The sequence below is a fragment of the Wyeomyia smithii genome, chromosome 3 (assembly GCF_029784165.1).
Source record: "Wyeomyia smithii strain HCP4-BCI-WySm-NY-G18 chromosome 3, ASM2978416v1, whole genome shotgun sequence".
Lineage (NCBI taxonomy): Eukaryota > Metazoa > Arthropoda > Insecta > Diptera > Culicidae > Wyeomyia > Wyeomyia smithii.
In genome coordinates, this window is record NC_073696.1 from 2,961,825 (window position 1) to 2,977,885 (window position 16,061).

At 38.4% G+C, this 16,061-nt stretch overlaps 2 protein-coding genes across 2 annotated transcripts in view; one reads left to right on the forward strand and one right to left on the reverse strand.

Annotated features, from left to right (window-relative positions):
• The first annotated feature begins 14,328 nt into the window (after positions 1–14,328).
• LOC129732619 (protein YIPF6) lies at positions 14,329–15,589 on the forward strand. Its single transcript, XM_055693638.1, has 5 exons — positions 14,329–14,489; positions 14,551–14,682; positions 14,739–14,983; positions 15,050–15,207; positions 15,264–15,589. Exons 1-5 carry the CDS (start codon positions 14,463–14,465, stop codon positions 15,380–15,382), a joined length of 681 nt encoding a protein of 226 aa, XP_055549613.1. The 5' UTR covers positions 14,329–14,462; the 3' UTR covers positions 15,383–15,589.
• Positions 15,590–15,626: 37 nt separating this feature from the next.
• Positions 15,627–16,061, reverse strand: part of LOC129732615 (uncharacterized) — a 33,812-nt gene continuing 33,377 nt past the window's right edge. Inside the window, exon 5 of the mRNA XM_055693632.1 lies at positions 15,627–16,055. Within this exon, the coding sequence (XP_055549607.1) occupies positions 15,792–16,055 (264 nt within the window). The 3' untranslated portion in view covers positions 15,627–15,791. The remainder of the gene's footprint in view (positions 16,056–16,061) is intronic.

Sequence of the window (16,061 nt, forward strand, 5' to 3'; positions counted from 1 at the left end):
TATGATTTATGATTCTTTACAAGGTTGGGATTTCGAAGGAAAAACTTTTCTTTTCATTAGGGGTTCGTTTTTCTGTTCATCCAGGAACATGCATTTTTAATAAACTGCTGATTAATGCATCTATCGCAAAAATCTGTAATTTTGGCTCATACTAGAAACAAACGTAGAACTGACGTTTATTCATGGTTTAGTCGTAGGGTACTAGTTGACACTCAAATATTCTTTTCTCAAAGTTAACAATTCAGCTGAAAAGTGCCTGGACGTTCGGAGTTTTATGAGTTGAAAAATTCGCTCCAACAACACTATGTTCTTTCTTTAAATATTATTCTGTACTCATCCTACAATACAGGCGCCATAGCCTTACAGCCGATGTTTCGGAGTGAGTCTTGTCTGAACAGCAAACTGTCTCGTTTGTCAAAATACTGGCTAAACCGTATTTATGTCCTTCTGTTATTAACTTAACTTCATTAACTCCATTAACAAGTCCAGAGACCGCTGAGTGACACCATTTTTGAATCCAAAGTGAAGAATTCCGTTTTTAGAAAACTGTGTTCAATTAGGGATAATGCTTAAATCAAGTATCTTACTTACTTTACTTTGTTGGTCGACGGATGTCATCCTTCCCAGCAGCTTTGTCGTTTCTCTGCTCACTAATCGCTTTTTTAACCTCCTCCAGTGTTGGTGACTTCTCAGCTTGTACGTTGCTCGCAATCCTCATCTTATTCGTATTTTGCTCATCTTGCTCCTCAACGTTCAATAGTGCCTACAAGTGTTCCTTTCACCTGGCTGTAACCGAGGACTTTTTAAGTGCTTCTAGGGTCTTATCTCACCAATGTGAGTCTTTATTTGACACTCGCGTCTTGATTGCGATTAAATGCATTAAGAATCTTGCTTGTGATAAAATTTGAATTGGTCTCCAGCTCGTCTCTGGTCTAGATTTCTTCTTCAAATAAATGTTTGTCAGTTAACAATTTACTATTGTAAATATCCCAGTTAGTTTTCCTAGGGTCTCTGCAGGTTTCTTGCAGCATTTCTCCTGCACAGTAGTCGAAAATGATTTGCTGATTTAGTTATGAGCCGTTGAAGGCAAAAGTGGTACATGTGCCATTAAGTAAATTTTTCAGGAGACGCGATAAACGGAAACACTCAAATAGTAAATTATTTTCAACAATTTTTCCCAACATAACTGCACTAAATCATTGCTGGAAAGGTTTCAAAAGACAGTTGAGAATCTTAAACAAACTTCAATGGAAAAACATGTACCACTTTTGTTCTATGGGAAAAATAATGACAACCAGAAATCGTTGAGAGCAAAAGTGGTACATGTCCAGTCTAAACATGAAGGATGCATTATAGCTCGCTAATCTTAAAACATAGAACATTCATGTCTTCAGCAGAGTTGTTCAAGGGATTGAGTACTATAGGATGATGATCTATTTGTTAAGGAATTCTGTCACTTTGTGGCGCTAGTGTATATGTAACAGAAGACATTTTAAATAATCTAGATCGACTGGGGCCAATTCAAAGGAAAATACCCTGGTATCTTTATAATTGCTATTTGGTCGATAATAACAACACGATGGACCCAGGTTAAACTTTCGGTAGACTACCGGTTGCCCTCCGGATCCAGAAATACCGTAGAAGAGGAAAACTGAAAATTATTTTGGCTATAACTCTGGTATAAGTTATCAGATCTCGGCTTTTCTTTGATATTATGGTATAATTTTGCATGTGATAGTTTCGAAAAAAAAAACATGGAAAATACTAGAGCATGTTCATTAAAGCAGACAGTGTATGTAGTTATAGGAGCGACAAATGAGTGAATTCAGTTTATATGATACAGCCTTGGGAAAGTATACACCGTATCCAGATAGGACTAGGACCTGTTTTTCAAAACTAATCTCGTTTACGGTAACTCCGAATCTTTCGGAGGGCTGTCTGATGGTAAATTTGAGTAACATTCTGTCATGAGATCATTCATTTTCGACAGGGAGTGGTTTAGAAAAAAGTGGGACTGTTCTTAAAAATTAATCTCTTATATGGTAGTACCGGTGGTTCACGTGGTGGCCATCTTGGAGCATATTTCGTTAAAAGATCATTTTCCTTCTAGAATTGGTCTCGAAAAAAAAAAACAGTAAGCTTTAGGGACACTTTTGAAAATTGACATTTTACGCTAGTTCCGGATCTTTCGGAGCAATCATTTCGTTTCTAGTTAATTAGGAAGCTCTAGAATCGCTATAAAAAAATGACCTCAATAACGGTATTTCTGGATCTTCCGGAAGGCTATCGGTGGCCTGCCTAAAGCCAATCCTGAATCCAGTGTGTAAATATATATCTATATCAAAGACCTCAGAGAGTTATTTTTTTAATTGGCCATAGCATACGAGTTGATACTGAAATAGATGAAACTCTTTCTGTTACAAAATAGTCACGGGTACACTAGCGCCACGTACACCCAACGCAAACGGGGAACATTTTATTACTTTAGGGCAATTTTTTGTTACTTATTGTGTCTTATGACTGCGCATTATACACAAAGAGTAACAAACAAAAAGTAATAAAAATTATGACGGCCACACGCTTGCATGTGTTTCTGGAGGAGAACATACAGCCAAGCACCGCAATGCATGTGTTAGCAAGACTTCACTCGCTGCATTTGTATTGATGCAACGATCAGGTTCATTTTTGTCCCCTTCATCCACACATAATCAGAATCTCAACCGTCAACCTCAAATGTCTAATTAGAAACACTTTCGTTTCGTCCCCCAGTGTTTACTTGAAATGGAAATATGTAATACTGTCTGACCAGAGTTGCCGAAGTTGCGAATACTGTCTGGATAGGCACGAGTATTGTATTTTCAAACAGGTGCAAATGAGTTTCCATGAACCAATGAGTATGTGTTTCAGATATCCTGCAGGAAAGCGAATGTTTTCGTTTTTTTCTCACGCAGTTTACAGATCGTGATGTCATTTAAGGACGCATTTCAAGTCTTTGAAATCATCAACGTTTGCATATTCTATGACGGGGAAAACGCTGCTTGGCAGCTCTTGTCACATTTTTTCTCTACTCCGTATGTGAACTAATACACGCACACCGGATGAATTGGAGATTGAAGAAACTTGTAACATGTGCAACATATGCGACGGTGTGTGATTTTTTTTTTTGCTTGAGATGGAAAGGGAGCAGTTTTCGACAAAAAAATTTTGCATGTGGTTGAAACGACCATTATTAGTACTCTCGTAACACGTGCTAAATATATGGCAGTTTGTGTTGTTACTTGACTGGGGAAGAATTTTATTGCCTTTTAAGTAATGGGTTTGTTACCCAAAAGGCAATTTTGCGCTATTGCTTCTAAAGTAATAAGGAAAAATTTTGCGTGTAGTGAAAAAATTCCAAAACAGACAGATCTTCATCTGAAAGTACTCAATCACTTGACCAACTTTTCTGAAGACATGATTGCTCTATATCCTAAGATCTTCGACTTACAATTCATCTAATATGCACAGACTGGACATGTACCACTTTTGCACTCAACGAAATGGTGATTATGTTAATTACCAAAAATTGTTCTGGCTATAACTTTGGTTTCGGTTATCAGATGTCGGTTTTTCTTGGATATTCTAGTACGTTATTGCGTTCTGCATCAATTTATGCAAAGAAAACCCAAAAAGTGTAAAAATGGCACATGTACCACTTTTGCTCTCAACGGCTTTTATATCTAATAATTCCTGACGTGTTTCGTTATTGAAAGTAGGGTTAGGCGTCGTACACAAATTACGTAACGCATGAAGGGGGGGAGGGGGGTTAAGTCTGCGTTACTTATTGTTACATAGGGGGAGGGGGGGGGGGGTAGTTGAGATCGTTACGTAACTGTGATGTTTCCTCAAAATTGCAAATTTGGAGGGGGGACAGGTTGTCCAACGTTACGTAATTTTAGGGGGGGGGGGGTGGTCATATCGAACGTTACTTATCGTTACATAGGGGGGGGGTCTGATATCTAGGTTTTTAGCGTTACATAATTTGTGTACGACCCCTTATTTCCTTGGTTGCATATGCCTTGTTATTTGTTAATATATATTCTAGGAGGCACTCACCCTTTTTGTTTGTATTGGTATTTCCTGATACCATAAGTTTCTTTTACTTCTCTAGGAGGGGCTTCCTCTTGTTCCTTAGGAAAATGTCACCGTTGTGGTCTCACCGATAGCTGTGCGAATGGTGCACTACTTTGTGTTAATCCGCGGTGTTCGGCGATGTCGCATGTGGTATACGGTCGACAGTTTTGTGTGCAAAGTTACCGCAGCTAGGCGTGTCTACTCGGTCACAAATATGCCCAAGGCACTCTTTATTTATTAAGCAGATCGCATTTTTGAGAACTTCCTTCTAGCTGATAAAAGGGAAGGGACTGGTTTGGAGTAGATCATTTTCCTCACACCCACACCCTGGTTATGAGCCCAGACTAATTACTTTGACAGGTTTTTGGTTGTGGTAGAGATCCAATTTAGTTTAGACGGAAACCAGTTTTTACCAGGTGCCACTATTGAACCGATAATTATTGTGCGACAATTTAATTCATATTTGCTCAGAAAGAGTTTCCCTTTTTTTTTGTTGGGCAAAACAATTAAATTGGTCATACAATAAGAACATTTGTAGGGTTTTCGTGTAGATGATAACTTGACTAAAATGGAAAACCGGTTGAAGAGAGTGATAGTTCCCGGGAAGACGAGAAATCGTTCCCTTTGGCTTGCTTTAGATGATGAGCCTATGGGGCATGTTTTACACTGTAAATATGAGGGGGTGTTTTTCGGCTTCGCAGTCTTTCAGCAATAAAACGAATTAATATCGCTCTTTCACCAACGTTTCGGTGTATATTGCACCTTCATCAGGGAATCCTGAATTTAGAAGACAAGACAATATAAAATTACAAATTTACACAACAAATGAAATCACAAAACTCTTACAGAACATAAATCGTTTTTTTTCATACAAGCTTCGGCATCAGCATTCCTGTCCTATTTACTAGCTACTATTGTGTCAATCTATAAAATAACATGTAAACATTCAAAAACTGTAGCACAAAAAACAATAATCTTACATTCAAACCCGCTCTAATTTGAACTTAACAAATAAACTCTGCCACAAACTTTCTTCACTACTGTTTCAACCGCTAGCTCAAATTCGATTCAAAATGGAGCGAAAAAGTGTGGACTAACAGTGGGTGCAATATATATTGGGTATTAGCTATTAGCTTTTACAGTTTGCTATTGGGTTTCGTTTGCTGGTGTGTGCGTGTTCTGTGTAGGGATCTGTTTGTTAAGTGTGTGTAGTACGCCTGCATACATGGAGCTGAGATTGTCAACATCGGACCGTTTGTTGACTGCATGTTTGGTGTTAACAATATGACAGACTTCTAAAATCGGGAGAGCTAATTTTCGTGTGTGCTGATCGATAATTTTTGTTTTTTCTAGGTTGAAGTTATGATTTGCTTCGATGCTGTGGTAAAGGAGTGCCGTCTTCTCTTTAAGTCGTTCGAGATCGAATTGTGTGCTGGGATCGTCATCGTTTTTGTCGCGGAGTCTTTCCATTCCATTTGTTGATCGGTGGCTGCTTATGCGTTTTTTCAGTTGGGTTGTGGTTAACCCGACATAGCTGGCTTCGCAATCGTTGCAGGGAATCCTGTAGATCACGTTATGTCGCATCTCTGGAGGTATAGTGTCTTTCCCCTATCCCGTATAGTGTCGTTCCCGTATCTTGACGCTAGTGTTATGTTGGGGAAGGCCGCTTTTAATGCCTTACTCAGCCGTTGTGTCAGGTCATTCATAAACAGCATCGGTTTGTACACAACCGCGCCTCCATCGTCGGACGAATTTCTCGTGTTTCGTTCGGTGTTTCGGATGTTGCCATTCAACAGCCGATGTCGTAGCGCCATTTATGGTTATGTTAGCTGCTTCCTTCGGACTGTTTGTGGTGAACTGTCGGTCTCTTTGGATAAAGTTTGCGATGGTATTCATTTTTAGATGAAATGGGTGGCATGAATGAAAGTCTAGGAGGCGACCAGATGCCATCGGTTTGCTATACCACTCAGTACGGATGGTTTGGTCAGTTTGCCGTATTAGTACCATGTCAAGGAATGGTATTTTTCTATCTTTCTCCAATTCGATCGTGAATTGAATATTGTTGTTGAAACTGTTAAAAATGTTCAAAACGTCTGTGACTCGGTCCGGGGGAAGAGCAAGAATCAAGTCATCGACGTACTTTTTTAAAACTGGTACTGGGAAGTCAATTTTTCTAGCGACGTTTTCCAGAAGCGATTCCATCACTAAGTCCGCTATTGTTGGTGAGAGCGGATTTCCCATGGCTGTTCCGTGGATCTGCCGGAAAAACTTTCCTTTGTATGAAAAGTAGCTTCCATTCAGACAAAAATCTATTATCTTTAAGAATAAATCTAGGTTGATATCCGTGTTTTGTTGTTTTCTAAATTCAGGATTCCCTGATGAAGGTGCAATATACACCGAAACGTTGGTGAAAGAGCGATATTAATTCGTTTTATTACTGAAAGACTGCGAAGCCGAGAAACACTCCCTGATAAAATCCCTCAGTCAATAGCATAAATTGCCACTGTAAATATGCTAAAGACTTTATGGATCGTCTTGTTCAAATTTTTCAAAAGCATGGGGCGGTCGCCATGCTGGGACTTCGGTCTAAATTGTATACACTTAAGTCTCAGCGGTATGAATCACTAAAGCAACTTTTTAGTGCTCATCAAGAAATTATACGTCACTTACAGACCATGGGAGAGGTAGTTAATGGTGTCGAACAATTGAACACGCTTTTAGTAAATGTGTATAAAACTAAATGTGCTAAGCCATAAAACTAAATGTGCTAAGCACTTAAAATGTAAAGAAGAAATAACAAACGAAGGAAACAAAAACATAAAAATATTAAACAAAGATGAAAACTTAAATGTATCAATTAAAATGTACAAAGAACAGAAATTGTTAAAATAATAAGAAATAAAATATTGTTAATCAAGAAAAAAAAGACACGCTTTTAGTTGCTATCCCTGAAAAATTCCAGCACTTGATAAGTGCGCTGTCGGTTGTGAGGAAGGACAAATTGGAGCAAATTTCACTAGAACAAGTGATGCGAATTTTCTTAGACGTGGAAGAAAGCTGTGTAAGACGTGAAATTCCACAAGTAGCAATGGTGGCCAACAAGCCAAACCTGCAAGAAAGAAGAAGGCAATAGTTTGCTTCGAATGCGGAAAAACCGGACATAAAAAACGTTCCTGCAGGAAGTGGCGACAGCAGCAGTTCCGATACTTTTAAAGTACGCATACCCCTTGGGCGCCTGGAGACAGATTTCGTCAGAGACGCCAAGGTAGAAGCGATGGCAACGTCAAAGTTCCGACGTTTTTCCCTGTTGTATTGGACTCTGGTGTCACCCAGCACATGTTCAAAGAAACCCAAGCTTTTACGGAGATGTGGGACAGTCCGGATTTTCAGGTAGATACAGCGAAAGAAGGAGTAAAATTGCAAGCTCGTCGTATGGGAAATGTGTTATTGAGATCAAATAAAAGAAAGCTTGTTGAAATTTATAATGTGATCTTTATTCCAGAACTAAGCTCAAATCTGCTGTCCGTTTCTTGTCTTGAATCTTCTGGAAAATCAGTCGTCTTTCGAAATGGAGGTGTTGAAATATATGATGAATTAAATGATTAATTAAATGAATTATAACAGGTAAAAGAGTCAACGGTTTTTACATTCTCGATCTATTTCTGAATGAACAGGCTGAAACTGCATTGACAGGGAAAGTGTTTAACGATCAAGAGCTATGGCATGTTCGCTTCGGGCACTTGGGAATGCAAAACTTGCACAAACTAAAAAGTTGCGAATGGTTGCATTTATCAAGATGGCTTGACAAAATATTTTTTTAAAATTTTTTTTATCACCAATATTTAGTGGTTAATTTGTGAGTTCGAAATCCAATTTGTGGTAATTTGTGGTTAAGTGGTTTCCGAGAAATTTTTAAAAAAACTGAGTCAAGCCATCTTGAAACATGATTTTGCTTCAAATGAATCGGACAACGATGATATATACATCAATCGAAAGCTTTTAATTTGTGGTTCACGAAAATGTAATTATAAGGTCTTAACTACTAGTGTTTGTAAAGAAATTTGTGTTTTATTATTCACGTAGTTCTACGTTTTGTTTATTTGTTGTTGACGCTGCTGGCCAATAGCGGCGTTGGCTGTTTGCGGTGTTTGTCACTGCTATACTGAACGTGCGTGTGGGAAATATGGTAAATATCGAGAATTGGGGAACTAAGCCAACACACTTGTTATTTCAGGTAGCCATCCAGGCGCAAAATGAATGTGTGTAAATTTGTTGGTAAAAAGGATACCGGTAACGAAAATGTACTTTCAAAGGAAAGCAATCCAAATTCGACGGATTATTTTTCAGAACCAGCAGCAGAGCCAGATTTACGATTGTGGGGGATCCGGGGCCCAGTCTTGTGTGGGGGCCCCAGAATAAACAAAAGTTTGTCAGAAATTTTCAGAACATCTTTTTATAATGTGTCTTCGCTGAAAAATTATCAATTATAAAATCAACGCTCAATTCGCAAATTCACAATGCCAAATTTGACAGCCTTGATTTTTTTCATACGCTACCTATTTTTAATTAGTTTCATCTTCGAAAAAAGACGGCTCCCCCAGTTGCGTTCGAAACCATTAGACTCAAATTAATACGCAATACAATTTTAGTTTAGCATGTATTTCGCAAGTTTGCTATTCAAATTTAAATTCTTCAAATGTAATTCAAAGGAAATATTCACTAGACTCTGAAACTACCTATAGAAAGCGGATTTGATTATTGGGGGTCAGACTTTCAAAATCCATTATTAATTGAGACAAGTTTATTTTTTCTTGATTTGTGGTGGCCTCAAAATGTGGGACCCCTCTTAAATACGGCCCTGCTTCTGCAAAATCTGTAAAATCTGCACACGGACTCTGAAAATCTGCATTTTGCAAAGCACATCTGGTATCCCTGATTCGTACAAGTAAGCAACAGCAATGCATTAAAAAAACTTGTGGGTTATTTTCTTTCTCTGCTTTACCTCCCATGCGCGCTGGTTTGATTCAATTGTTGTATTAGAATGTGTCATTCCAAAAGAATCCGAGGTGAACTCTTATGGAGGTGGTTGTGATATTGGCGCTCGCGAAAAATATCACTGAAGGAAAGTTCAAATTTTCTTGCTGAAAATCGAAATTTGAATCTCATTTTTGATAGAGAAAAAACTTTTCTCGATTTGTGGGGGCCCCAAAAATGTTGTGTGACCCTCCCCTTAAATCCGGCTCTGAGTATAGCAGTGACAAACACCGCAAAACAGCCAACGCTAAAAGCGACCAGCAGCGTCAACAACAAATAAACAAAACGTAGAACTACGTGAACAATAAAACACAAATTTACGTACAAACACTAGTAATTATGACCTTAAAATTACATTTTCGTGAACCACAAATTAAGAGCTTTCGATTGATGTATATATCATCCTTGTCCGTTACATTTGAAGCAAAATCATGTTTCAAGATGGCTTGACTCAGTTTTTTGAAAATTTCTCGGAAACCACTTCACCACAAATTACCACAAATTGGATTTCGAACTCATAAATTAACCACTAAATATTGGTGATAAAAGAATTAAAGAAAATTATTTTGTCATCTTGATATATGCGATATGGTTGAGAGGTTGAACTTTGAACTATCATCCAAGATTGCAAAACAGTTTGCGTGCAACTCTTGCATTACAGTGATGGCTCGCACGTTGGATGTTCGTTAGTTGGAGGTTCGTTAGTTGGGTGTTCGCTAGTTGGGCTGTCACCCAACTAAAAAGCACTCTAATGTCAGAATTCAACGTCATTCAAATGCATTTCAGGGGTCCGAAAAGTTAAAAAAAATATTAATAAAATCAAATTACATTATTTACTGTTGTAAAAAAATTGTAAACATGTTTAGTTATAACGCTTAATCCATTCAGCACTAATAAGTTTGTTTCTCAGCGTTATTAACTGGACACTTCATGCAGATCATCTCTGGCATAATCAATCGCGTAATATGAAAAGTACATGTTATAAATTAACAACATTTTGTGTGTAATTTAGAGGTTTACTGTTCGGTTGTTTGTTTTTTTTTTATTTCTTCAACGCCTTCACCGGAAGTATCCAGCGTAGCGATCCTCCCTTTTTTTAGGCAAGAAGCAGAGTGATGTGCTTGCGCTATACCATTTTGCTTCTCGTTGGAATTTTTGTTTGAAAAAGTATTGACCAAATACATAAAATATTTACTACAGTAGCAAGACAGATGAGCAAAGTTCATTTTCTTTAACATAGTTTTACCGCAATGAAATAAGGAAATTTTCCAAAGCAGGAAGAAAACAAACAATCGGCGCTCCCCTTTGAAAAATATGCCCAGTTGTCAGTTCATCCAACTAACGAACACGATTCGCTAGTTGGGTGGCAGTTGTGTTCCAATCAACGAATTTCGGCTGTATTGGAAAACAGACAAAAGAGCCATTCGACACTCTAGTAATGAAACGGTCAGTAAGACCTTTGGAACTTATTCATTCGGATGTTTGTGGGCAGCTACCTGAATTGACAAACGATGGTTTCAAATATTTTGTAACGTTTATTGATGATTTTACACATTTTGTGGTGGTTTATTTATTGAGGCGGAAAACGAGGTTTTTGACAAATTCATGGAATTTGAAGCTTTTTTTTAGCTCTTACTTCAATTTGCGAATTTCAAAACTGAGGTCTGATAATGGTGCCGAGTATTATTATGGTGAATTTTTGGATTACTGCCGAGAACATGGGATTCAAATGATATCTACCGCTCCATATACGCCTCAGCAAAATGGAGTAAGCGAGATAATGAATCGTAGTTTAATGGAGAAAGTAAGAACTATTTCACGTGAAAGTTCTGCACCTATGTACTTATGGGGGAAAGCATTATATAATTCTTGCTATACACTGAGTCGTACAAATGCATTGAAGATCCCTAAAAACCTAATCTAAATGTGGTTTGGATACAAACCTGACGTAAGCAAACTCAGAATATTTGGATGTATATCTTACGTTCACGTGAATGAGGAGTTCCGATCTGAACTAGATAAAAGAAGTAATGTTTTTGCTTTTGTGGGATATGCTCCAAACGGGTTCAGGCTCTGGAATGAAGACACTAGCGGTATTGTTATCTCCAGAGATGTGAAGTTTGATGAAAACAAGTTCTATTACACGAACAGAATTCAATCAGTAGAAGATGCATATTTTTATAATACTTATGACGATTTAGATATAAATGAGAATTTATTTGACGAACCTCGACGAAGTGTTCGTAACAGAAGACCTCCAACTTGGTTGGATAGTTTTGAAACTACATTTTTGACATCAATCAGTTCAACTGATATTCCCCAGAAAATTGACAAACTGAAGAAACGCAAAGATTGGCACAAATGGGAGCAAGCTATAGATGAGGACACCAAATCTTCGAAAGAAAACAACACTTGGACCTTGGTTAGCGAGCTTCCTTCAAGAAGAAAGGCTATCAATTCCATGTGGGTGTTTAATATCAAAGATGATAATGATTCACCTCGGTACAAAGCTCGACTTGTGGCCAAGAGGTGTGCACAACGTCCTGGAGTTGACTATACGGAAACCTTTGCGCCAGTTGCAAAAATGACTACGATAAAAGTAATGTTTTCAATTGCTGCGAAGCGAGACTGGCTAATTCATCAGATGGATGTTAAAACTGCTTTTCTTAATGAAATATTGGATGAAGAAATTTTTCGAAAACTTCCTCGGGATGAAAATGGAGTAATGAAACTCTGTAAACTCAATAAAAGTATTTACGGACTAAAACAAGCTGGCCGTAGTTGGAATAACTGTTTTAACTCCTTTATTACCAAGTTTGGTTTCAAAAGATTAAATAGTGATTCTTGCTTGTATGTGTCACGAAAGGGATTTTCATTTTTTTATATGTTGCTGATATTCGTATTTTTTTCAAATAATATTGATAATATAAACTGGATAAAATTGAAACTTTGCGAACAATTTAAAATGGAAAATTTGGGAGAGTTACAAACTTTCCTTGGGCATACTTGTGACCGAGTAGGCACGCAGTTTTGAGAACTTCCTTCTAGCTCACAAAAGAGGAGGGACTGGTGTGGAGTAGATCTTTTTCCTCACACCCTGCTATTCTGCTAACATGCGGATGCCTAGTCTCGGTACGGGGCTGCCGTTTTAGGTGTAGCTGGCGAGACACCGCATTACGTAATTCAGCCGTCCGCTTCGGATCAGACGCTGTTCGAGTCACCCCCAACATGGAGAACAGACGTTCAGGCAAGCTGACCTCCTAGGAGAACTGCTTCCCCTACCCTGTCAGCATACGTCCAGACTCCTATCAATTTATCGATCTTTCCTTGCAAGGTTGCATATTCAATTTTAGGATACTGTTTCGCCGCGTACCGATAGCTCGCTCCACAAGTGCAAGCCAATATTCGAGTATTGTCTGTATATCCCACTGAATATGGGCTCTCACACTTTACGAATGAGAGTTAGAGCAGTAGATTTTCTCGACTAACGACAATCGATTTTTCTCTCATACCGTACATTATACTTAACGTCGGAAGTAGAGCGCTGTATAGCACATCAGATGCGCTATACAGCGCACTACTTTCGAAATTGGATATAATCACAGACTAACAGACATAACACTTCCAGATTTTCCATAAAACCATCGTTTGGATGAAACCAGTACTTTACGATGGTTACACTAGCACCATCTGCTGTTATGTTCGCGCTGCGTCTTGTATTTCGGCACCAGCGCTAGTGTACGTGCATGTGTCAAATTTGGAATTACAAAATATGTATGAGATTGCATGACAGCGCCCCAGACGGAGTTATTGCGCGATGACAATTATTCGATTGGAAATTTGAAATGATCGTTTTTTTTTTGTGGCGATGGAGCTAGGTTCTCGTGTTTAACGTTTGTTAGTCTGTGGTATAATGTACGGCATGAGAGAAAAATCGATTGTCGCTGGTCGACAACTCCCATTTTCAACTAAATCCATAGTATTTTACAAATACATCTAATTGGACTATTTTAGGCCAACAACAACTCAACCAACAACTATGACAAATTTTGAAATCATCCATAAAAATATAAAAATGGTAAAATCGTGGGCGAGACAGCTTTTATCTGAGTTACTCTTATGCTTGGGAGTAACTCTAATTTACTCATTATTACTCGGAAACATCCAGATGGTTCATATCTTCGATTACCTTGAGAACAAGAAAAATATATAAGCGGTGAGACCGAGTAACATTCATATTTATATTCGCGGTTGGGATAAGGCTTAGAGATGGATATTTAGAGACACGAGAGTTACTCAGATTTGCTCTTTTTTTTCACGTTTTCCCAAAAATCTTAAATTTACTCACTTATATCTAAGTTACTCTTATGCTTGAAAGCTTCTCTAATTTACTCAATATTACTCCGAAATTCTCAGATGATTCACATCTTTGATCACCTTGAGAGCAAGAAATATATATGAACGGTGGGACCGAGCCACATTCATGTGAATATTTGCGTTTGGAAAAAAGTTTATGTATGGATATTCAGAGACTCGATAGTTGCTCAGATTTGCTCTTTATTTTTCTGGTTTTCTCAAAATAACTCGGAAACCCTCAAATTTACTCACTGTCTTACTCCTCGGTAAAATATAAATTTATGAGGAAAACGTCATTTATTTTTATATTTATATTCAAGAACGTATCATCAAATAAATAAAAATAAAATTACAAATGAGTTCCCCGCATAATCAATAACCATAAACGGATGATAATCCATATGGTTTAACGATACCCCATACAGTCGAAACTATACCCCGAACTAGTTGTTAGGCACGTTTTATGGTTATTGATTATGCGGGTTACGACTGAATACCATATCTTTCGTGAAAGTAAACGAGATTCAAACTGTTGCAGTAATATTTATGTATAAATTTTTGTGACACTCGGAAAAAAAAAGAGAAAAAACTTAATTTGCAGTATATCCGTGTGCATTCATTGCAGAATGAAAATCTTAATTGAATTAAAGAAACTTTTAACTCATCAGCAACACAAAACATCCAGCTTTCTTAGTTTTAATTTTTTTGGAGTTCACAACCAAAAGTATAATGACCACCCTGTATTGCTGTCGCCATGAGTTTGTTATTTTTGGTTATTTTGCATAAACTGGCCGCACGGCGCCACGCACAGCATCAAAATAACAAACTGTCAAATCTTTGGATTACGTCTGCCTGCCGTCAGCTCGAGTTTGTTGGCAAGTATATATCAAAGTTTTTCAAAAAATTAGGATAATCGACAACTTTTATGGGTAAATAAGACTAGTGAACACTTTGCTAGCATGTCCTCCGCTGAAGCTAAACTAGAGGTAAATAGATAAACTATTTGAAAAGCCATTTATAAGCAATTTTACTTCTACTTTGTTGCAGCTCTACGATGATTACGCTTCGGCGACTGAATCGATGGAGGGCCAAATGGCCATTCCCAGCACCAGTCGAAATACCACAGATCCCGGTGCACCCAACTTCAGTACGCTGGACGAACCGATTAAAGATACATTCGTGAGTACTAGCGAACGTTTTACAGAAAACATTGTTAATATTTAATTTCTGTGCAGCTCCGTGACGTGAAAGCGGTCGGCGTAAAGTTCTACCACGTTCTAATACCGAAGCAGAAAAACACCCTCCTGCGGGATTGGGACCTTTGGGGTCCGCTCATTCTGTGCACCTTCATGGCTACAATACTGCAGGGTTCGGCAGACAACATGAACGACGGTGGACCGGAGTTTGCGCAGGTTTTCGTAATCGTCTGGATCGGAGCGATGATTGTGACACTGAACTCGAAACTGCTGGGTGGAAATATGTACCGTACCAAAAATAACTAAGTGGTGATTAGTTGATTAATGATTTGTTTTACCGTTCATTTTAGATCATTCTTCCAGTCGGTTTGTGTTCTGGGCTACTGTCTGATGCCCTGTGCAATGGCACTGATAGTGTGCCGGATTATTCTAGTGGCAGAGCAGACCGCTTTTCTCTTCTTTCTGCGGCTGCTGATTTCAGCACTCGGTTTCGGTTGGGCTACGTATGGTGGGTAAATTTTGAACATCGAAAAATATGGAGTTTATTTTCTAAATTCGTTTCAGCATCTATTATCTTTCTCGGAGAAAGTCAACCAGTCAACCGGAAAGCGTTGGCCGTTTACCCGATATTTTTATTTTATTTTATAGTATCCTGGCTGGTCGTTTCCCATAGCAATGTGTAAGGGTCAAGTTGGCATTAGGCGTGTGTCCAACTGGGAAACGAAGTGATGAGAAGTGATTCTACTAACTAGTTTACTAAGGGACGTGTATATATATTAGTGCAAAGCTACGATATTAGTTTATTTTGTGTCAGCAAACAATTCTTTTGTACAATAATTTCTCTTCACTAAAACATTCAATGTAATAAACGAATTAAGTTCTAAAATGCAGTTAAGACTTTCGGATGGCAAACAAACTCAACTAAAGTTATCGCTAACTTCTACTTATATTCAATGATAGTAAAATTAACAGATACTCTAAAAACATAGTTAAAACGGCAACGAAAACTGAAATTCGCATGCACGAGGAAACCTACTGCATTAAAATCATTAGCACTAAATAAGATAAAACATTTTCTAGCAACCGACCGAGCTAGAGCTCATCGGAGCTGTTCGCCGCGCTGTTGGCTGGACTTAAATTGGGCACTAGATCGAAGGCCAGCTGCATCTTGACGCCATCTCGCTTTCGGTTTTTGTACGTCAAACTGTTCGATCGGGGTTTGCGACGCATGAAGTGCTTCTCGACCCACTTCAGCATCGTCAGCACCGAGTCCGTCGACGGGAGACGCCGCTCGGCGGACGTCTTGACGATCTGCGCGTTGGTGATTCGGAAGGTGGCGGCCAATCCTTTGAGTGCCTGTCG